A 23,638-nucleotide genomic window follows, 5' to 3' on the forward strand; every position below is an offset into this window, starting at 1 on the left:
GAATGCTAGAGGAAAAAACCTGCGTACATTATTAAAGAAATTCTACAAATGATTCTAAAGACAAAGCACTAAGCAGGTCGGAGCAACAAGCACACAGTTATGTAAGGGTTTCTATACAGATTTAGCTAGGTGGTAGACTTTCAGTGGAGGGCATGGAGAGTGACATGTCAAAAGAGCTGTCAAAGGACTTCATACAGTATGGAATCAAGGAATGGTGACCTTGAGTTCCTATGAGATCATTCAGTTGGCAAATCCATGCAGTGTAGATTAGGAGCATCACGCATCAGTGTTTTGTTCCCTTAAGGCTATTCATACAGTAAAGGTATATCAATTGTCATTGATCGACCCTTATCTTCCTATTCACTTAGGTACCTTCCAATGCTACTTGCAGATATTGAATAATTGTTATTACCCACTCAAATACACTCAGGAACTTTCTCTGCAATTCCTGCTTTTTCAGATGCAGCAGGTGCACAACCAATGTACCACCCAAGTGACTAATTAATTAAACTTAATTTCTACTCAAGCACAGCACAGATGGCTGTATTCCGGGGCTGCTAAGCCATCTACCTCTTAGCCAGTACGCTAGATTGCAGTGTCTCATTCATGCTTTGCCCCGTCTTGTTTGATCTTAGATTTAACAAGGCAGATGAAAGGTGCAATTATCGTCTCCCAAGCTCCACTTAAAGGTGTGCCTTACACGAAATTGGTGTGGTACGTCGCAAGCTCTGCTTCAAAGAGGAGGTTTTCTCATTTTCCGCAGTGGAGAAGTCACCAAAAGAGACAGACGGGAGAGATAAAAAGAGAGAGGGACTGAGATAAAGTGGGAGGAAGTAAATAATGAATGCTCATATTTTGTAAAGACCCAGGATGCATACCACAGGCATGTAAATAAGAAAAGCTCATAGTAGCCTTCTAGGGAGGGATGGATTGGGAAAGGAAGGGAGGAAGGGATGGAGGGAAGGAGCGAGAGACTGCACTATAACCTGTCTCTCACTCTCACCAGAGTTAAAGGATAGAATATTTCAGGGACAAATGCTTGCGCAGGAGGGGTAAAGGTTCTGGTCCTGAACCAACTGTAAAAGTTATGTTTATTCTTTCTTTGCTCTAAGATGATGGAGATATTTGTAAGAGCGTCAGAAAAGCGTAAAGAAAAAAATAAACATTGTGGGGTCTCACACAGGCACTTCTGTCATTGGGAAAACAGAGCTTCCTTTGTAACTTTGGTTACAGGCACTTCAGTAACGATGATGACGACTATGATGATTATACCAATGATATAAATTCAGATGATTATTATTTCCCTATAAGAGCACTCCTGAATGAGAGGCACTGCTTCATCCATTAGTCTTAGCAGACAATGCAAACAGATTGATGGACAGTTGGACAGGCTGTCAGCACTTCTTATTAGCCTAACGCTGGAAAACTCTCCCAGCCAACAATTAGTCCCTGTGATTCAGGGCTCTGGGTGAATAACAGCTTCTGACAAGTCACAGAATCCTCTATAAACCCGTCCGCAGGCCTCAAAGACAGGTCAGATGGTTCTTTTCACAGCCCATCTCCTCTTCGTGCCAGGCTGGGCTGGAGCAGAGAAGGACAGGGTCTTAAGGCTCGCCTAGAGACCAGTGTCAGAGAATGATGAACCAGACAAGGAATATGAGGGGACTACGCTGAGAGAGTGATATGACACTCCGCCAACTTGATGTTATCTTTTTGAGGTATAGGATTGTATAGTGGGCTTTGTGGTGGTTGTGGATGTGGGATGCATCATTGGAAAACATTGAAATACATTAGGCTGTATTTATAGTAAAGATGCAATGTGAAGATTGCAATTGCAGTCTACCCATAACAAGCTTCCCTTCCTCCCAACATATTAATTGCTGTGTGATACTGAGATAATTAATCCAATGAAAACACGGAACTCACAGCACAAACCATGCGTATCAACAAAGGCTTGGATGCACATCAGCACCCCAAACGAAGACATGATGATTGGTATTACCAGAGGAATACACACGTAGAGGAGATGTACCTTCTTCCAATTAGTGCGTATCCACTCATCGTTATTCCAGTCAGTTGCATGGCATTCACTTACAGCTATGGCACAAGAACAATGTTTTCACAGATCCTGATGCAGTGCTGTGTGTGGTGTGGCAACCCTATGGCACATTATGCGTTGGCTGGTTGATGCATGTACGCTCCCCTGAACTCCTGAGCTGGTATCAGGAGTCTCTGTCAACATCACAGTGAGTCCCTTTTAGACATGCCTGGTTTTTGGTGGTGTCATGTTCCTTTTTTGCTGCAATCATTACTAAAGCATTCAAAATGTTGTATTAGTCCCAGAGCTAGAGCCCTGGCTAGCTGACACTATCTGCCAACCCTGGAGCCTCTCCTCTGTTTTCCCATTAATCTCTTCTTACAGGGATCTACTCCCAGCTTCAAAGTGAAGTTGGAGAGCCTTTGGTCTTGATGACATGGACTTAATCCCCAGACTAAAGGTTTTATAGAAGGGATCTTTCTGTGTGAAATGGGAATATGGGATTCATGCTGTGGCACGGGGTGAAGCTGAACCACCCTGTTGTGGTGATGTCAGAAGGAACCAGGGGGAGCTAAGTACAGTGATTAATACTAGATCCTCAAAAGCTCTCCGCCCGTGTCATCTGAATTGGGAGGAAAATGTGCTCTTATACAAATAAAACCTCAAAATGTGGCCATTTACAGTGCATTAGGAAAGTACTCAGATCCTTTGACTTGTTCCACATTTTGTTACGTTACAGCATTATTCTAAAATTAATTCAATTTTTTCTTCTCTCTCATTAATCTACACACAATACCCCATAATACTAAGCAAAAAAGGTTTTTTAGAATTTAGACATTTAGTTAAGACATTTATATAAGAATTCAGACCCTTTACTCAGTACTTAGTTAGTACCTCAGTACTTAGTACTCAGTACCGTGCTTTTACACCTGCATTGTTTGCTGTTTGGGGTTTTAGGCTGGGTTTCTGTACAGCACTTTGAGATATCAGCTGATGTACGAAGGGCTATATAAATAAATTTGATTTGATTTGATTTGATTTGAGTTGAAGCATCTTTGGCAGTGATTATAGCCTCAGTCTTCTTTCTACAAGCTTGGCACACCTGTATTTGGGGAGTTTCTCCCATTCTTCTCTGCAGATCCTCTCAAGCTCTGTCAGGTTGGATGGGGAACATCACTGCTAAACTATTTTCAGGTCTCTCCAGAGATGTTTGATCGGGTTCAAGTCAGGACCCTGGCTGGGCCACTCAAGGACATTCACAGACTTGTCCCAAGCAACTCCTGTGTTATCTTGGCTGTGTACTTAGGGTTGTTGTCCTGTTGGAAGGTGAACCTTCGCCCCAGTCTGAGATCCTGAGAGCTCTAGAGCAGGTTTTCATCAAGGAACTCTCCGTACTTTGCTCCGTTCATCTTTCCTTCAATCCTGACTAGTCTCCAAGTCCCTGCCGCTGAAAAACATCCCAACAGCATGATGCTGCCACCACTGTGCTTCACCGTAGGGATGGTGCTAAGTTCCTTCCAGATGTGATGATTGGCACTCAGGCCAAAGATTTCAATCTTGGTTTCATCAGAGCAGAGAATCTTGTTTCTCATGATCTGAGAATCTTTTAGGTGCCTTTTGGCAAACTCTCACACAATTGCATAGCCTATAGAAATGTTGTGCAACATTGGCTCACGGGCTCTCATGAAGCATTCGATCACTCTGATTGATGTCAGAGTTATCATAGGGAGTAGTGCTGAGTACCTGGCAGTTAACGAGTTTGGTAAGCTACTAATGACCATCAGTAGCATCAGAGCTTGGAGAAGCGTAATTACCATGACTAAACGGTCACATGTATTTTTGACTGCCATCATGACTCATGACCGCCGGTGTGGCGGTAATACGGTCACCGTAACAGCCCTAGCTGTCTTGTGCTTTTACTGAGGAGTGGCTTCCTTCTTGCCTCTCTACCATAAAGGCGTGATTGGTGGGGTGCTGCAGAGATGGTTGTCCTTCTGGAAGGTTCTCCCATCTCCCCAGAGGAACTCTGGAGCAGTGTCAGAGTGGCCATCAGGTTCTGGTCACCTCCCTGACCAAGGCCCTAATCCTCTGATTGCTCAGTTTGGCTGTGTGGAAGAGCCTTGGTGGTTCCAAACTTCTTCCATTTAAGAATGATGGAGGACACTGTTTTCGTACCATTCCCGAGATCTGTGCCTCGACACAATCCTGTGTTGGTTTTTGCTCTGACATGCAGTGTCAACTGTGGGACCTTATATAGACAGGTGTGTGCCTTTCCAAATCACGTCCAATCAATGGAATTTACCACCGATGGACTGCAATCAATTTGTAGAAACATCTCAAGGATGATCAATGGAAACAGGATGCACCTGAGCTCAATTTCAAGTTTCATAGCAAATGGTCTGAATACCTATGTAAATAAGGTATTTCTGTTTATTATTTTTAATACATTTTCAAAACAAATGTAACCTGTTTTTGCTTTGTCATTATGGGTGTATTGTGTGTAGATTGATGAGGAAAATGTGACCCTTCAAGAAGATCCCTCATCCCTGGCAGGCAAAGGAAAGCATCAGAGGCAAATGGAAGAGCTGTCATACTAAAGATCCCTACCTTCTCCATCCATGTGTGCCTAAACATAAAAACGCTCTTTGACAGGTGGCAAAAAGCAGAGGGGATGCAATATTAATGCCTTCTGTTTTCAGGACCATAAATAAACCCAGGCTATATTTGGAACAACGTTACCGTGACATTCCCAAGCATTTGGAATCCTCCTCACGAATACAGTTTATCATATCTCCCTTTCTCTACATCCCCCACTCCTTCACTCCTGTCTTCTTACCGGCTGGGTGGTTTCACTAGAACAGTGACATAGCCATTGTGTGATTCCCAAGCATTTGGAATCCTCCTCACAAATACAGTTTGTGGTCCCCCCCAATCTTCCACTCCTGTGTCCCTAGAACAGAGGCATAGCCATTGCCTACTCAGGGCTCAGGCACACTGCCAACACCTGCCCTGGCTGCACTGCTGCCTGCTGCTTTGTGATGTGCCAACCATTACTGAGCCACTGCATGAGAAAAGATTGCTGTCTGTTCAGTAGGGTGGATGTGATGCTTAGTAGATGCCACAGTGTTTTTCCATTTGTTTTCTGGGTAGAAGACATGACAAACCTTTGATTGTTATGATCAAGCTTGGTGTTTGATGTGGGAGCTGATGTTGCATCATATCTTCCCTGGAAGTTTGTGTTTCCTTTAGGTGTACAATAGAAGGTGTTCACATGCGTTGGTGTGTATCCTATTGGTGTGTATCCTATATCTTGGCAGGGAGCTTATTAGTTTTCGATGCAAAGTCAACACGTCCATTCATGATGCTTTTAGTTGCAATACACTTTTAGCTGTAGGCATTCTCAGACTATCCACATCACGATTCCTCTTACACACCAGAGGTGAGTCATGAGAGCAAGTGGCAAACAATAAATGACCATGGATAACTACATCTACCATGGAGACTAAAGCTATTCACCGCCTAGCACTTGCATTTCAGATCTCACATATGCACGCACACATGCAAGCACACATGCACGCACACATGCACACACACATGCACACACACATGCACACACACCACTTCCATCTCATTTTGATATTATGAACCAACCTTGAACTCCCTTCCCCTACGAGCCTTGTGATGTCTTGAGCTTTGACAGTCATGGAAGTTTGGATGACAGTTATTGGTCAGCCAAATGACCATGGTCACCGTAATAACCGTTCGAATAGCATTTTTATTTTATTTTTATAAATAATAATAATCGGTTGCCTAGGCATTTTAATCTGAGCAACAAAGTTTCAATCCTGTGTAGAGTCCAAGTTACCGCAGAAACGGACTCAACCGCACGACTGCTCGGCCGTCCCGTCTTCAGTCAGCTGTTCGTTCCACGCCCTAAAATGATTCTTTAACGGTTATGATGACGGTCTTCATCCATAACAGTCGGTTACACAGTTGTACAGTAACTGTGCCAGCCCTAGTGAAACATGTGTATTGATCTGCAGGAGAGTGTGTGTGTGCGTGTGTGTGTGCGTGTGTGTGTGTGTGTGTGTGTGTGTGTGTGTGTGTGTGTGTGTGTGTGTGTGTGTGTGTGTGTGTGTGTGTGTGTGTGTGTGTGTGTGTGTGTGTGTGTTTCAGCAGCATCGTCTGTCCTGAGTATCAAATAGAATAATACTCCTCCTTATTCGCTTGGCACCTGCTGAAAAGCACACGCTGGCAACATTTATCTGTCAGAAGGAGAGAAAAGGAATCCTTGTCGTTTTATGTTGAACATCTAACTCACATGATGTGATCACTGATACTCTGTCTGGAGTCTGGACTGTCTGCAACAATTCCAAGTGTATGTCTGTCGCCTACACCTCCGCCAATATTTACACCATGTCAGCCATTTTGCAAACCCTGCCCTTCTGATTTATAAGACCATGAGAAAATCCTCAGTATAATATTGGGGTGCATTTGAAATTATGTATTGCATTATCATCAAAGCAAATGTATTTCTTGGTTTAGTGTTATTTGAGTGGGTCTGTAGAGCAATCCCTACAGTATAATATGAGGCTAGAGACTTGCAGCTGGATGAGGATGTGGCAGTGGTTCACTGTATCTCATTCACATGGCATATTTAGGGCGCATTCTATTCAATTGCTTATGGTAAACCACAGACCAGCCAGGCTCAAAGAGCTTATTGTAAACTGTGGCACATGTAAAATTAGCCCATGCAAAGTGGGACACACATGGAATCTCTGCTATTAGCATTGCTCGTTGCTTCACTGGCTTCCCCCTATCTCCCTACCTCACCTCCCTCTCTCACGTTTCCACAGTCTCTCAGAGAGACATTGTGTACTTTTTACAGTAAACATTTGAAGAAATCCAGAACAAAGACAGACTCTTCCTCCTCAACGACTAGCTCAAATCCCACCAGTGTGACTTGTACATACGTTACAGAGCAACTTAAAAGGCCAGGCTGTAAATAATTGACACATTTCATGCATAGTGAAAACCGATCACGTCTCAGAGTAATACATGTAGCCTACTGCACAGAGACGATGTTGGGTTTCCAGCAAGTTTGTATAGCATCACGCTACACCAGGGCTTTCTCAACTGGCACATTTTGGTTCCTCGGAAGTTGTTGGAGCATATAAGTTTTTGGTTTCCCATTGGTTCTGGAACCATAGCCATACGTTTTCTTGACTGGTAAAACCTGCCCCTAGTTTTTTTTGTTCTGAGAACGGAAGTGAACATTTAGCATGTTCTGGGAACATTAGTTTTTAGGTAGCAGGGAGGTTCTGAGAACATTTTACTATGGTTCCCTGAAAGTTTTCCTGGGAAGTTTAATTAACGTTGTAAGAATGGAAATTATGTTATTTGAAGAGAACATGTTTCAATAAGACTTTTAAAAGCACTGCTAACCTTAAGATAATTCCAAGCACATATAGGGCACGTGGAAATGAATTTGCTTAGCCATTAATCATCAATAAGACTTTTAAAAGCACTGCTAACCTTAAGATAATTCCAAGCACATATAGGACATGTGGAAATGAATTTGCTTAGCCATTAATCATCAATAAGACTTTTAAAAGCACTGCAAACCTTAAGATAATTCCAAGCACATATAGGACACGTAGAAATGAATTTGCTTAGCCATTAATCATCAATAAGACTTTTAAAAGCACTGCTAACCTTAAGATAATTCCAAGCACATATAGGACACATGGAAATGAATTTGCTTAGCCATTAATCATGCAAACACATTTACATTTTATTGTGGCATTGCATCAGTAAGATTCAAACCTATGATATTCTGTTCTCTATCCATGGAATTAGTCCACTGCACCACCAGGACAGAATTAGCATGCCATTTTTTTTATTTTACTCATACAAAGCTGTTGATTTTATTCTATTCAACCAGACCCCATTTCAAAGGAAACGAGCACTCATTAAGATCAGGTGTGACCATGTTGGAAACATTATGCTGAAGTACTGAAATTCTCACCTAAGACACATATGGTTCTCAGAACGTAATCTGCTAGCTCGGTATCTTGCAACATTCCCAGAATGTTGTGGGAAGGTTGTATGCAAAATAACCATAGGACAACCACACTCTCACCAAGCTATAAGAAACATATGGTTCTCAGAATGTTATGTGCTAGCCGGGTATGGACTGTACACAGACAGTCCTTTGAAGGTTGTGTTTCTTTGCTCACATTTATTTTCTCAATATTTTTCCAACATATGTTATCATCTGACACTAACACCAACAACATTAGCAACACTAGCACCAAGGACAGCGCCGACTAGAAAGAAAGACAATTTTGTCAACAATTTGGTTAAATGTTATTAACAATAACAAAAATAATGACACAACTGTTAATTAGTGAAAGCTGATGGCGAATAGAGGGAGTGTTTGAATATGGGGAGTGTCTGAAGTCTGTTATAGAGCTGGGATGAATGCAGGTAGCATAACATGGAGTTAGAATACATGTAATGAACCTGTTGATCTCTCTCGCTCTCTCGCTCTCTCTGTCTCTCGCTCTCTCTCGCTCTCTCTTATTCTTTTCCCCTCTCTACTCTGTCTCTCGCTCTCTCTCGCTCTCTCTGTCTCTCGCTCTCTCTCGCTCTCTCTTTTTCTTTTCCCCTCTCTACTCTGTCTTCTCTCTCGCTCTCTCTCTCTTTTTCTTTTCCCCTCTCTACTCTGTCTTCTCTCTCTCTCTTTTCCCCTCTCTACTCTGTCTTCTCTCTCTCTCTTTTCCCCTCTCTACTCTGTCTTCTCTCTCTCTCTCTTTTGTCTTCTCTCTCACCGCCCCTCTTCCCTTGTTTTTCTCTCTACCTCGGTTCTGGCTCATTGTGCACAGAACATTTCACAATAACTGAACGTGATACTTGTCAAGATTATAATACATGCATTGTAGTTCTGTGTGTAATTTATTTTCTTGCCAGTCATATTCCTGAAAGAAGTTCCTGTGTTGTCTCCCACATTGTCCCTCTAGCACCTTACTGATCCATTCATAATAGATGAACTGTTAGGTAACAAGAATCTGGCTACAACTGCTACAATCTGACTTTATTCAGAGTCCCGGGAAAGGGTGAGATATAAAGCTCGCAATATGCAGGGCTTGACTTTTATTGGAAACTTTTATTGGAAACCACAGTTTCATGCTCTCTCTCCACCTCTCTCTCTCACACACACACACACACACACACACACACACACACACACACACACACACACACACACACACTCAAAGAAAATATAAACAGTCAAGAAATGAACTATTGATCATAAAAAAGATTTTAAAATATATTTATTTTCATCTTCATTTTGGTATGCAATTTCTCCCAGACATGTTGAAAAAGGATAACAATTATAAATGAAGATTGCTTTCCTCAATATGTACAGTTGAAGATGGAAATTTACATACACCTGAGCCAAATACTTTTAAATTCAGATTTTCACAATTTCTGACATTAAATCCTTGTAAAAATTCCCTGTCTTAGGTCAGTAAGGATCACCACTTTATTTTAAGAATGTGAAATGTCAGAATAATAGTAGAGAGAATGATTTATTTCAGCTTTTATTTCTATCATCACATTCCCAGTGGCTTAGAAGTTTACATACACTCAATTAGTATTTGGTAGCATTGACTTTAAATTGTTTAACTTGGGTCAAACGTTTCGGGTAGACTTCCACAAGCTTCCCACAATAAGTTGGGTGAATATTTGCCCATTCCTCCTGACAGAGCTGGTGTAACTGAATCAGGTTTGTAGTCCTCCTCTCTCGCACACGCTTTTTCAGTTCTGCCCACACATTTTCTATGGGATTGAGGTCAGGGGTTTGTGATAGCCACTCCAATACCTTGACTTTCTTGTCCTTAAGCTATTTTGACACAACTTTGGAAGTATGCTTGGGGTCATTGTCCATTTGGAAGACCATTTGCAACCAAGCTTTTACTTCCTGACTGATGTCTTGAGATGTTGCTTCAATATATCCACATAATTTTCCTCCCTCATGATGCCATCTATTTTGTGAAGCACACCAGTCCCTCCTGCAGAAAAGCACCCCCACAACATGATGCTGCCACCCCGTGTTTCATGGGTGTTATTCGGCTTCCCCCTTTTTCCTCCAAACATAACGATGGTCATTATGACCAAACAGTTCTATTTTTTTTCTTCTTCAGACCAGATACATTTCTCCAAAAAGTACGATCTTTGTCCCCATGTGCAGTTGCAAACCGTAGTCTGTCTTTTTTATGGTAGTTTTGGAGCAGTGGCTTCTTCCTTGCTGGGCAGCCTTTCAGGTTTTGTCGATATAGGACTCTTTTTACTGTGGATATAGATACTTTTGTACCAGTTTCCTCCAGCATCTTCACAAGGTCCTTTGCTGTTGTTCTGGGATTGATGTGCACCTTTCACACCAAAGTACGACATCAAATTATGTCAATTAGCCTACCAGGAGCCATGACATAATTTTCTGGAATTTTCCAAGCTGTAAAGGCACAGTCAACATAGTGTATGTAAACTTATTACCCACTGGAAATGTGATACAGTGTGTTCGTGAAATAAGTGAAATACTCTGTCTGTAAACAATTGTTGGCAAAATTACTTGTGTCATGCACAAAGTAGGTGTCCTAACCCGACTTGCTAAAACTATAGTTTGTTAACAAGAAATTTGTAGAATGGTTGGAAAACGAGTTTTAATGACTCCAACCTAAGTGTATGTAAACTTCCGACTTTAACTGTAAATCTATTAATGCTGCAGTTTAAAAAAACATCCTTTAAATATACAGTGTTTCCTTGCACCTCTCTTAAACAAGTGACCACATGCTGATTTGAAAATCTTTTTTAAATACTGAGTCTGTCAGTATTTAGGTTCTGTCACTGCTGTAATAATATTTGAAGATAAATACACAACGCAGCGGACTAAAGGTCAAGAGGGAATTTGTAATCAATTGAAATAGTTGTTTTTCTGTAATGGGGAACTGCATATTAATGAGTCAGGGACACGGGAGGAATTTCAGTCCGGGACTCATAGCTACACGTGGCAAGTTCTTATTTGTCTGAAATGTCTATACATTGAGCCTGAAATGGGATAATTGTTATTTGGCCATTTGTCCAATTTTACTTCCAGGAATTATAATTGGTCAACCACAGGCTAGGGTTGGGTTATAAAATACATCCTGTCTTTTTGTTCAGAAGAGAAACCATTGAGGACAGGGAAGAATGACCATCTACCATCTACTTTCCAGCATAACAACTATGATTTGTTCTCTTTGAAGAAATATATTTTTCTCCCCCTGATTTGCTTTGGGTCTGTGTTCTTGAAGAATAACATCAACTACTAACACTGCTACCAATCTCAGACAGTGAAGAAATACTTTCTCTCTTTCCCACTCAAGTGACAGTCAGTCACGGTGGTGGTTGATCCCAGTGGTGGTTGTTCTCACTGGCTCAGTTTTATTACCTTTAAAGTAGCTGACAGACTTCCCTGGATGTGGATACCTCCAGTGTCTGTCTGATGGACATGGAACCTGTAAGACCTCTTTGAGCTTGGATAGAGATAGACACAGGTTGTTGTATGTGTACCTGTGGATGTATGTGCGTGTATATGTGTTTAAATGTCAACAAGTGATTGGTATGAGCCCTTCCTGATATAAGAAGGCAGACACTTGTGTCTTCAAGGCAAGGATACATTTGACTCTTGTATATTGACACCGAGGAGAATCATGCACCAGTCATATGTTCTATGAGTGAGACAGAAAAGCGTCTTCTGAAACACAATAATTAATTTCTGCTCCCCACTGTGATCCTATTGCCCATTTGGGGCCTAAGTATGAGTGCTGATGAAGCATAACGGCCAAACAGCAGTCTCCTGTCGGATTAGGATATCACTGTCAGACGCATGGCTGCCCAGCCGCACTCTGAGGGCCATATTAGCACAGTGCACGGCATTACCAGGCTTCAGCTCTCTGTTCTGAAATCGAGTTGAGCCCCCCACTCTGGCTACCTATTCCATCCAGACAGACATATTGGTCCAGGGGCCATTTGTTTGCAGCTGATGCATTCAATATACACCAGCCAGGTATTATGATGGCCCATAATGGAACATACAGTTGATACCAAGTAGTTCATAACATGGAGGGTGTAGGTGGATGATGGGTGTAGGTGGATGTTATCGCGGCTGTACGAAATGCTTATGTTCCTAGCTCCAACAGTGCAGTGTAATACCTTACAATACAATACACGCATATCCCAAAAATTAAAAGAAAGGAATTAAGAAATATAGAAACATTAGAACAAGCAATGTCCAGAATATAAATATATACTGTATGTATGTATATGATGGTGTGTATAGACCTCATGGACAGTATATGAACAGAAAAGGTGTACAGAAGTAGTTATAGGATGAGCCTTGACTAGAATACAGTATATACATAATATGAAGAGGGTAAAACGGTATTTAAACATTATTGAAGTAACCAGTGATCAAAGTACATATGGCAGTAGTCTCTAAGGTGCAGAGTTGAGTACCGGGTGGAAGCCAACTAGTAACAGTGACAGGGCAGAGTACTGGGTGGAGGCCGGCTAGTGCTGACTATTTAATAACAGTCTGATGGCCTGGGAATATAAGCTTTTTTTCAGTCTCGCTGTCCCAGCTTTGATGCACCTATACTGTCTCTGCCTTCTAGATGGTAGTGGGGTGAACAGGCCGTGGCCCGGGTGGCTGAAGTCCTTGACGATCTTCTTGGCCTTCCTGTGACACCGGGTGCTGTAGAGGTCCTGGAGGGCAGGCAGTGTGCCCCCGGTGATGCGTTGCCATACCAGGTGGTGATCCTTTGAAGAGCCCAGTGCAGTTGCTGTACCAGGCTGTGACACAGCCGGACAAGATGCTCTCAATGGTGCTGTAGGTTTATAAGGGGCCAAACTAATTTCACACCTACACACACAAATGCACACTCTCAGACTATTTTCTTGTTGCTCATACACTGTAGGGATGTCAAGTGAAGTAAAATGTTTGTCAGTGACACCTGATGAAAGTGGATGTTGAGAAACTGAAGTTGTAATGGGGAGATGTTTTTTGATACTTGCCGAGTTGCTATGTAGTCAGCAATTGCCCTCTATACCTCTTACTCCTCTTCAACAGACAGACAGATGATCTTGATCTGCTCTTCCCATCTGGGTCCTGTGTCTAGAACATCTGGTGTAGATGCCACCGTGCGTGCAGTCTCCGACTCTGACAGCAAAAGTCATGGCCCAGGCACATAACTTCCGTGTCCACATTGGCTAAGAGGGCATGGTGAGAGAGAGTGAGAGACAGAGAGAGATAGAGGGGGGCTGGGGCTGGACTGAGGGGACGGAGAGGGGAAGAGAGGAACAAACTTTATTTAACTTTTTGATTTGATTTGATTTGATTTGATTTGATTTGATTTAACTCTTTGCAAACTGGAAACCATTTATCCGGAGGCTCCATTCATTGTAGCTGGGGATTTTAACAAAGCTAATCTGAAAACAAGACTCCCTAAATTTTATCAGCATATCGATTGCGCAACCAGGGGTGGTAAAACCTTGGATCATTGTTACTCTAACTTCCGCGACGCATATAAGGCCCCGCCCCGCCCCCCTTTCGGAAAAGCTGACCACGACTCCATTTTGCTGATCCCTGCCTACAGGCAGAAGCTAAAACAAGAGGCTCCCACGCTGAGGTCTGTCCAACGCTGGTCAGACCAAGCTGACTCCACACTCCAAGACTGCTTCCATCACGTGGACTGGGACATGTTTCAGATTGCGTCAGATGGAAATATTGACGAATACGCTGATTCGGTGTGCGAGTTCATTAGAACGTCGTCGAAGATGTCGTTCCCATAGCAACGATAAAAACATTCCCAAACCAGAAACCGTGGATTGATGGCAGCATTCGCGTGAAACTGAAAGCGCGAACCACTGCTTTTAATCAGGGCAAGGTGTCTGGTAACATGTCCGAATATAAACAATGCAGCTATTCCCTCCGCAAGGCTATTAAACAAGCTAAGCGTCAGTATAGAGACAAAGTAGAATCTCAATTCAATGGCTCAGACACAAGAGGCATGTGGCAGGGTCTACAGTCAATCACGGACTACAAGAAGAAACCCAGCCCAGTCACGGACCAGGATGTCTTGCTCCCAGGCAGACTAAATTACCTTTTTGCCCGCTTTGAGGACAATACAGTGCCACTGACACGGCCTGCAACGAAAACATGCGGTCTCTCCTTCACTGCAGCCGAGGTGAGTAAGACATTTAAACGTGTTAACCCTCGCAAGGCTGCAGGCCCAGACGGCATCCCCAGCCGCGCCCTCAGAGCATGCGCAGACCAGCTGGCCGGTGTGTTTACGGACATATTCAATCAATCCCTATACCAGTCTGCTGTTCCCACATGCTTCAAGAGGGCCACCATTGTTCCTGTTCCCAAGAAAGCTAAGGTAACTGAGCTAAACGACTACCGCCCGTAGCACTCACTTCCGTCATCATGAAGTGCTTTGAGAGACTAGTCAAGGACCATATCACCTCCACCCTACCTGACACCCTAGACCCACTCCAATTTGCTTACCGCCCAAATAGGTCCACAGACGATGCAATCTCAACCACACTGCACACTGCCCTAACCCACCTGGACAAGAGGAATACCTATGTGAGAATGCTGTTCATCGACTACAGCTCGGCATTCAACACCATAGTACCCTCCAAGCTCGTCATCAAGCTCGAGACCCTGGCTCTCGACCCCGCCCTGTGCAACTGGGTACTGGACTTCCTGACGGGCCGCCCCCAGGTGGTGAGGGTAGGCAACAACATCTCCTCCCCGCTGATCCTCAACACGGGGGCCCCACAAGGGTGCGTTCTGAGCCCTCTCCTGTACTCCCTGTTCACCCACGACTGCGTGGCCATGCACGCCTCCAACTCAATCATCAAGTTTGCGGACGACACAACAGTGGTAGGCTTGATTACCAACAACGACGAGACGGCCTACAGGGAGGAGGTGAGGGCCCTCGGGAGTGTGGTGTCAGGAAAATAACCTCACACTCAACGTCAACAAAACTAAGGAGATGATTGTGGACTTCAGGAAACAGCAGAGGGAACACCCCTATCCACATCGATGGAACAGTAGTGGAGAGGGTAGCAAGTTTTAAGTTCCTCGGCATACACATCACAGACAAACTGAATTGGTCCACTCACACTGACAGCGTCGTGAAGAAGGCGCAGCAGCGCCTCTTCAACCTCAGGAGGCTGAAGAAATTCGGCTTGTCACCAAAAGCACTCACAAACTTCTACAGATGCACAATCGAGAGCATCCTGGCGGGCTGTATCACCGCCTGGTACGGCAACTGCTCCGCCCTCAACCGTAAGGCTCTCCAGAGGGTAGTGAGGTCTGCACAACGCATCACCGGGGGCAAACTACCTGCCCTCCAGGACACCTACACCACCCGATGTTACAGGAAGGCCATAAAGATCATCAAGGACATCAACCACCCGAACCACTGCCTGTTCACCCCGCTATCATCCAGAAGGCGAGGTCAGTACAGGTGCATCAAAGCTGGGACCGAGAGACTGAAAAACAGCTTCTATCTCAAGGCTATCAGACTGTTAAACAGCCACCACTAACATTGAGTGGCTGCTGCCAATACACTGTCATTGACACTGACCCAACTCCAGCCACTTTAATAATGGAAATTGATGGGAAATGATGTAAATATATCACTAGCCACTTTAAACAATGCTACCTTATATAATGTTACTTACACTACATTATTCATCTCATATGCATACGTATATACTGTACTCTACATCATCGACTGCATCCTTATGTAATACATGTATCACTAGCCACTTTAACTATGCCACTTTGTTTACTTTGTCTACATACTCATCTCATATGTATATACTGTACTCTATATCATCTACTGCATCCTTATGTAATACATGTATCACTAGCCACTTTAACTATGCCACTTTGTTTACTTTGTCTACATACTCATCTCATATGTATATACTGTACTCGATACCATCTACTGTATGCTGCTCTGTACCATCACTCATTCATATATCCTTATGTACATATTCCTTATCCCCTTACACTGTGTATAAGACAGTAGTTTTGGAATTGTTAGTTAGATTACTTGTTGGTTATCACTGCATTGTTGGAACTAGAAGCACAAGCATTTCGCTACACTCGCATTAACATCTGCTAACCATGTGTATGTGACAAATACAATTTGATTTGATTTGATGTTGATTTGAGGAAGAAGGACAGAGGGGGAGAGGGTGAGAACAAACTCAGGCAACATGAGTAATATTCAAACTGATTTATTTCCTGGGAATGGGAGATACGATATATGGTACTTTTTCCCGCCTTGCGCCAAAGTGCCAGGGCTTGTTATTCTGATCTGGTTTCTTGTCATTTTATGTCATTTCACTGGAGAATTGTCCAGCGCTGAAGCAATTTATTTGTCTGCTCCGTTTGGTCACTATGCTGTAATTACCTTCCTTGTTGCTGTATTAGCTTTGTAATCTTAACAACCTGGGGGGAAGGAGATTTGGAAATGAGACTCATGCAGATAACTGGCCAGCAGCTTTTCAAATGATCCAGCCTGTTCTCATATACTTGACGTAACATAGTAAACGTAAATCCAGCACACTCAAATCAGTATGATATGTTACGTTTGGTATGGTTACACAAGACAGAAGGTTACTAAAGACAAAAACTAAAGTAGGGTGGTTGGTCGGGGTGTTGGGTATAAGTTTAACGTGACCCCAAGGTTGCATGTTTGAATCTCATCATGGACAACTTTAGCATTTTAGCTAATTAGCAACTACTTACAACTTTTTAGCTACTTTGAAACTACTTAGCATGTTAGCTAACTCTTCCCTAACTGTAACACATTAACCTAACTCCTAACCCTAATCTTAACCCCTAACCACTAGCCTAGCTAACTTTAGGCACCTAATTAATATTAGTGTTAGCCACCTAGCTAACGTTAGCCACAACAAATTGGAATTCTAGTATCATAGGTTTTGCAAATTCGTAACATATTGTACGAATTGCAATTCGTAACATATCATACGAAATGGATGATGGACATCCACAAATTAATACATGCCATACAAAACGTAGCATTTCATATTAATTGGAGTGTCCAGGATTTACATTTACTATGTTACTTCTACCGCTGAGTCCAGGTTGAATTATTATGCTTAGATTATGATCTCATAGAGAATTATCAAAAGAGCTGATTATCCTGGGTAGAGAGATTATTTTCAGGCCACCCACATAATGTTGTAATTCTGTTTGCAGCTGAGGTAACACATAGAGTACAGGACACTCAGGAAGATCATTACCTTCTGGGTACAGATTTGTGAAAGCAGTCACAGGTCTTACAGCCATGAGGGTATGACGCAAAAGGAGGCAAAGTTAAAGGAGTAAAATCAGGTGTAGCTTTATTTATTGAGGTTACTGAAAAATGTTTAAAAAAAGACTTACAAAACAAACAAATCCCTGAAAGGGTCGAGTAATAAAAAGGACTAGGCCTAAGCCGGCATTCCTGCCAATATAACTCTCTTGGCACTGACGTGGTCTACCTGGCCCAATATTGGACTAAAGGAGCCTAAATATAGTTATAGGACTAAATTATAGTCCAAGGACCTTACATGTTCTGTTCAGAGGCTAATTGGCTCTGGCAGCCAAAACAGTCATACACTCCATCTAAGCGGGAATCGATTCTCAATTGCGGTAAGGTTCTAGAAACAAAAAGCCCCCTACTTTCATATCAAATCAAAATAATTTCATAAATGCAAAATATGCACATACTGTAGACTGTGTTAACCATTTTCTTAGCATCCAAAAGTATTTTTCAGTGACAAGTTTGTAGCGCCCGTCTTCCGTTTACATGCAGGTGTTCTGAGACACAAATAGCTAATTAGCACAGGTAGTCGACTCTGTCTTTCATCTGTTTTCCATAAACAAATGCTGTAACGTGGAAATATGGTCGTGTGGGAAGCCTAACCTTATAAAGGTGTGTAGTAATTGAACCGATTATTTTTTGAAAATGGTTCAATGCTGATATGAAAGATATGTTCTTTAAGTTTCCAAAACCGTGCCGCAAGTGATGCGTGATCATGTTTACAGCAAGCATCGGGCCTCTAAACAAAAGTCCCCCTGGGAAGAAGATACACTACATGACCAAAAGTATGTGGATACCTGCCACTTTGTGGCTAAGCCGTTGTTGTTTCTAGACGTTTCCACTCCACAATAACAACACATACAGTTGACCGGGGCCAATCTAGCAGGCATAAATTTGACAAACTGACTTGTTGGAAAGGTGGCATCCTATGACGGTGTCACGTTGAAAGTCACTGAGCTCTTCAGTAAGGCCATTCTACTGCCAATGTTTGTCTGTGGAGATTGCATGTGTCCTCGATTTTATGAAATATCCAAATCCACTAATTTGAAGGGGTGTTCACATACTTTTTATATATAGTGTACCTTCATCAATACGCGCTAAAGTTAGTTAGCATCTATGAATGGAGTAGGTATGGAGTAGCTTAAACATCTTCCTGAGATAGATTAGCTAGCAACATGCTAACTATTCACAGTCGGACAAAAGGCTTCACTATTTTTTAACAGGTCCTCTTCAAGCTAGGCCATCTCCATCACAGCATTGTAAACCATTTTCCTTATTTATTGAAGACATTGGTTTCTTCCCAGCCTCATTTGAGGAGGGAGGGAGTCAGTGAGTGTCTCCCTTGTGCTCTGCCAAGCCAGCCCTAATCCTCCATGGACCCTGAGCTGCATCTGCTTCACTTTCTTCCCCCTCTCACCCCTCTCTCCAGAACTAGATGTTGTGCTTCAGCTGAGCCTGGGAAGCCTGGGAAGCCTTCATCCATTATGGATGCTGTGTTATAGGAGACTGATCTATAAGATCTCCCTTTGGATTCCAGCAGGACAGGAGAAGCCAGCACAAAGCAGCTAGGCCTCTCTCTGTATCTTTTTACTGTACAGTTACTGGAGCGGGGCATTTTTATCATTTGATTTGCTGTCTATAATTCACAAGGCATGACAGCATACTAAGGCAGCCTGATACAGTATATTGTACAGTGCCTTGCGAAAGTATTCGGCCCCCTTGAACTTTGCGACCTTTTGCCACATTTCAGGCTGCAAACCTAAAGATATAAAGCTGTATTTTTTTGTGAAGAATCAACAACAAGTGGGACACAATCATGAAGTGGAACGACATTTATTGGATGTTTCAAACTTTTTTAACAAATCAAAAACTGAAAAATTGTGCGTGCAAAATTATTCAGCCCCTTTACTTTCAGTGCAGCAGACTCTCTCCAGAAGTTCAGTGAGGATCTCTGAATGATCCAATGTTGCCCTAAATGATTAATGATGATAAATACAATCCACCTGTGTGTAATCAAGTCTCCGTATAAATGCACCTGCACTGTGATAGTCTCAGAGGTCTGTTAAAAGCGCAGAGAGCATCATGAAGAACAAGGAACACACCAGGCAGGTCTGAGATACTGTTGTGAAGAAGTTTAAAGCCGGATTTGGATAAAAAAAGATTTCCCAAGCTTTAAACATCCCAAGGAGCACTGTCCAAGCGATAATATTGAAATGGAAGGAGTATCAGACCACTGCAAATCTACCAAGACCTGGCCGTCCCTCTAAACTTTCAGCTCATACAAGGAGAAGACTGATCAGAGATGCAGCCAAGAGGCCCATGATCACTCTGGATGAACTGTAGAGATCTACAGCTGAGGTGGGAGACTCTGTCCATAGGACAACAATCAGTCGTATATTGCACAAATCTGGCCTTTATGGAAGTGGCAAGAAGAAAGCCATTTCTTAAAGATATCCATAAAAAGTGTTGTTTAAGGTTTGCCACAAGCCACCTGGGAGACACACCAAACATGTGGAAGAAGGTGCTCTGGTCAGATGAAACCAAAATGGAACTTTTTGGCAACAATGCAAAACGTTATGTTTGGCTTAAAAGCAACACAGCTCATCACCCTGAACACACCATCCCCACTGTCAAACGTGGTCCTTCTGTGGCTCAGTTGGTAGAGCATGGCGCTTGTAACGCCAGGGTAGTGGGTTCGATTCCCGGGACCACCCATACGTAGAATGTATGCACACATGACTGTAAGTCGCTTTGGATAAAAGCGTCAGCTAAATGGCATATATTATGGTGGTGGCAGCATCATGGTTTGGGCCTGCTTTTCTTCAGCAGGGACAGGGAAGGTGGTTAAAATTGATGGGAAGATGGATGGAGCCAAATACAGGACCATTCTGGAAGAAAACCTGATGGAGTCTGCAAAAGACCTGAGACTGGGATGGAGATTTGTCTTCCAACAAGACAATGAACCAAAACATAAAGCAAAATCTACAATGGAATGGTTCAAAAATAAACATATCCAGGTGTTAGAATGGCCAAGTCAAAGTCCAGACCTGAATCCAATCGAGAATCTGTGGAAAGAACTGAAAACTGCTGTTCACAAATGCTCTCCATCCAACCTCACTGAGCTCGAGCCGTTTTGCAAGGAGGAATGGGAAAAAATGTCAGTCTCTCGATGTGCAAAACTGATAGAGACATACCCCAAGCGACTTACAGCTGTAATCGCAGCCAAAGGGGGCTGAATAATTTTGCACGCCCAATTTTTCAGTTTTTGATTTGTTAAAAAGTTTTAAATATCCAATAAATGTCGTTCCACTTCATGATTGTGTCCCACTTGTTGTTGATTCTTCACAAAAAAATACAGTTTTATATCTTTATGTTTGAAGCCTGAAATGTGGCAAAAGGTCGCAGAGTTCAAGGGGGCCGAATACTTTCGCAAGGCACTGTAAATCCTGTTGTAGGTTGAAAGGGTTCTGCAGAAAAGCATCTATTCCCTTTTTTGACCTCTGTCTTCCTCCTACTTCCTAATCTAATCAGGGACATCAAAGCCACAACAACGGGACCCTACAACACATTGTTGGGGTTAAGGAGCAGCATGTATCTCCTTTTATGTTGACCTGTTTCCTGCCAGGTGCCCTTCCTAGCCTCCATCACAGGACAAGCCAGGCATGGCTGACAGCTGTATGAGGTTGTTGCCAATGTCGTTGCTGTTGGACTGATTGTCTATGCATGGGACAGCCAATGAAAGAAAGGACGAGAGAGGGGGTAGAGAGAAAGAGAGGTAAAGAGAAAGAGATACACAAACACAGACAGAGGGGGAGAGAAGAAACACAGACTCAGCTGCAGGTCTTTCCCACTGGGCATACATCCACCACTTTATTAGTCTGGCACAGTGGAAGAGGAGAGCCTGCTGTGGGGGGACGAAACACACACGCAGACACAGACAAACATAGACAGACACAGACACACAGACACACATTCAAACAGACACAGACACACACATAGACACCTACACAGACAGACAGAGAAGGCACACAGACACAGGCAAACATAGACAAAGACATAGACACAGACACACAGACATACACACACACAGACAGACACACAGACAGACACACAGACAGACAGAGAAGACACATACACACACACACACACACACACACACACACACACACACACACACACACACACACACACACACACACACACACACACACACACACACACACACACACACACACACACACACACACACACACACACACACACACACACACACACACACACACACACACACACCAATATGTTCAAATAGAGACGGAAGCCATACAGCTGAGGTGATGGGTTTGGAGAGGAGAATTGAGCGAGGGGAATGTGGGGTCCAAGCAAATGTCTTCATCAGTTAAGTGATATTCATACTTTGATTATGAACGTCCTGTGCTCTCTATTTGAAGCAGGATATTTTATAAGCCTTTGGTAAAACACCCTGGAGAGATTCTGCTTTCCACATGAAGAAAGTGGGACGTGGCTACGAAGCAGCCTATGAACTCGTGCCGCTTATGCTCTGAGTCAGTTATACTCCAGGCCTTATGAGAATAATTCATGACAGTGCTCTAATAGCAAGTGAAGCAAGGGTGTGAAATAGAGAAAAAAAGAACATTTATACGACTGCAGTATTAGACTTGGTGATTTTTCTGTTTGACTATCTAGATTATTTGATAGAAACCGTGACCCTCCAATGTTGTTTATGCCCAGATATGTTTAACAAATGCAAAAGCATTGAAGAAGCATGACTCTGCTTATTATCTGCTTCATCACAGCAGAGAGTTAGTGAAAAATGTCTTTCATGTTTTATTGAATTGAAAAGCAGTGCGTGGGAGCTAACGACAATTGAGATAGAATTGTTATAAGAACCATGTGGGAAACTAATATGCAGCAAACCCCCTCACTGAGAGATCTATTGTTGATCAGACCAATGAAATCCCATTTCATCTCTCATTCTTTTTTTAACAGAGCTCTCCCTTTCTCCCCTCTTTTTCTCAGAATCTCATCCCTTTTTCCTTTTATCTTTCAGAAGTCTGATGTCTTTCTGAGCTCAAGGAGAGAGGCCATGTTTCAGTACCTGCAGGTCTGCTCGGGCTGACTGAGGACTTTCTGCCTGCTCCAGGGGGGTGAGCCAGAGAGAAGCTAAACGCCCCTGACTGGCTCTGGAGGAGTGGAGAAAAGAAGGCTTATCTCCCACCTTTGTTCTCTCTAATGCCCCTTGAGATGGCTCTCCACGGACTCACTCCCACCTCAGTCAAAACTGTTTAGTAACTCCACACCATCTCCATACCCCAACTGCAGGGAGAGAGAATACCCCACAAGGAAGTGGAGAAAGAGAGAGAGAAAGCTAATTAGTATTACTGAGATAGTGTCAAAGCTGAGAGACATGAGAAGAGACTTCTGAAGAGAGTTCTGTGCTCTGAGGGATATTGCTGCTAACCTTTAGGACATTTGTTTGTGGTATTTTTTTAAAAGGGACTCATTTTAGTTGGTTGCGGGTTTAACTTAGCCTTCCATCATGACTCTTCTGGGAAGCTGTATGAAGAGGGGGCAGACTGACTGCCACAGAGGTGGTCCGGCTGGGCCCTGTCAGGTCCTGCTCCTGACCTGCTGTATCCTGGTAGTCCTGGGGGCCAAGCCAAAAACACCTGGCCACACACACCTCAACTCCATCCGTATTGACGGGGATATCTCACTGGGTGGGCTCTTTCCTGTACACGCCAGAGGCAACAATGGGAAAGCCTGTGGGGAGCTGAAGAAGGAAAAGGGGATCCACAGACTGGAGGCCATGCTGTTCGCCTTGGACCGCATCAACAACGACCACGAGCTGCTGCCCAACATCACTCTGGGGGCCAGGATCCTGGACACCTGTTCACGGGACACCCACGCCCTGGAGCAGTCGCTCACCTTTGTCCAGGCGCTCATCGAGAAGGACGGGACGGACATCAAATGCCTGAGTGGCGGGCCGCCCATCATCACCAAGCCTGAGAGGGTGGTGGGCGTCATCGGGGCCTCCGCCAGCTCCGTGTCAATCATGGTGGCCAACATCCTGCGCCTCTTCAGGGTAAGTGCCTTACACTTATTGGTTAATGGCTGTGAATCA

The 23,638-nt window shown here is 43.3% G+C and overlaps 1 protein-coding gene across 2 annotated transcripts in view; it reads left to right on the forward strand.

Annotated features, from left to right (window-relative positions):
* The window catches only part of LOC118359843 (metabotropic glutamate receptor 4-like), a 311,869-nt gene that overhangs the window by 58,059 nt on the left and 230,172 nt on the right, over positions 1-23,638 (forward strand). For both annotated transcript variants that reach the window (XM_035738666.2, XM_035738667.2), the window contains exon 2: positions 22,565-23,599. In XM_035738666.2, coding sequence (XP_035594559.1) covers positions 23,054-23,599 — 546 coding nt within the window. In that variant the 5' untranslated portion in view covers positions 22,565-23,053. The remainder of the gene's footprint in view (positions 1-22,564; positions 23,600-23,638) is intronic.

Source organism: Oncorhynchus keta, chromosome 27, assembly GCF_023373465.1.
Source record: "Oncorhynchus keta strain PuntledgeMale-10-30-2019 chromosome 27, Oket_V2, whole genome shotgun sequence".
NCBI classification, from domain to species: domain Eukaryota; kingdom Metazoa; phylum Chordata; class Actinopteri; order Salmoniformes; family Salmonidae; genus Oncorhynchus; species Oncorhynchus keta.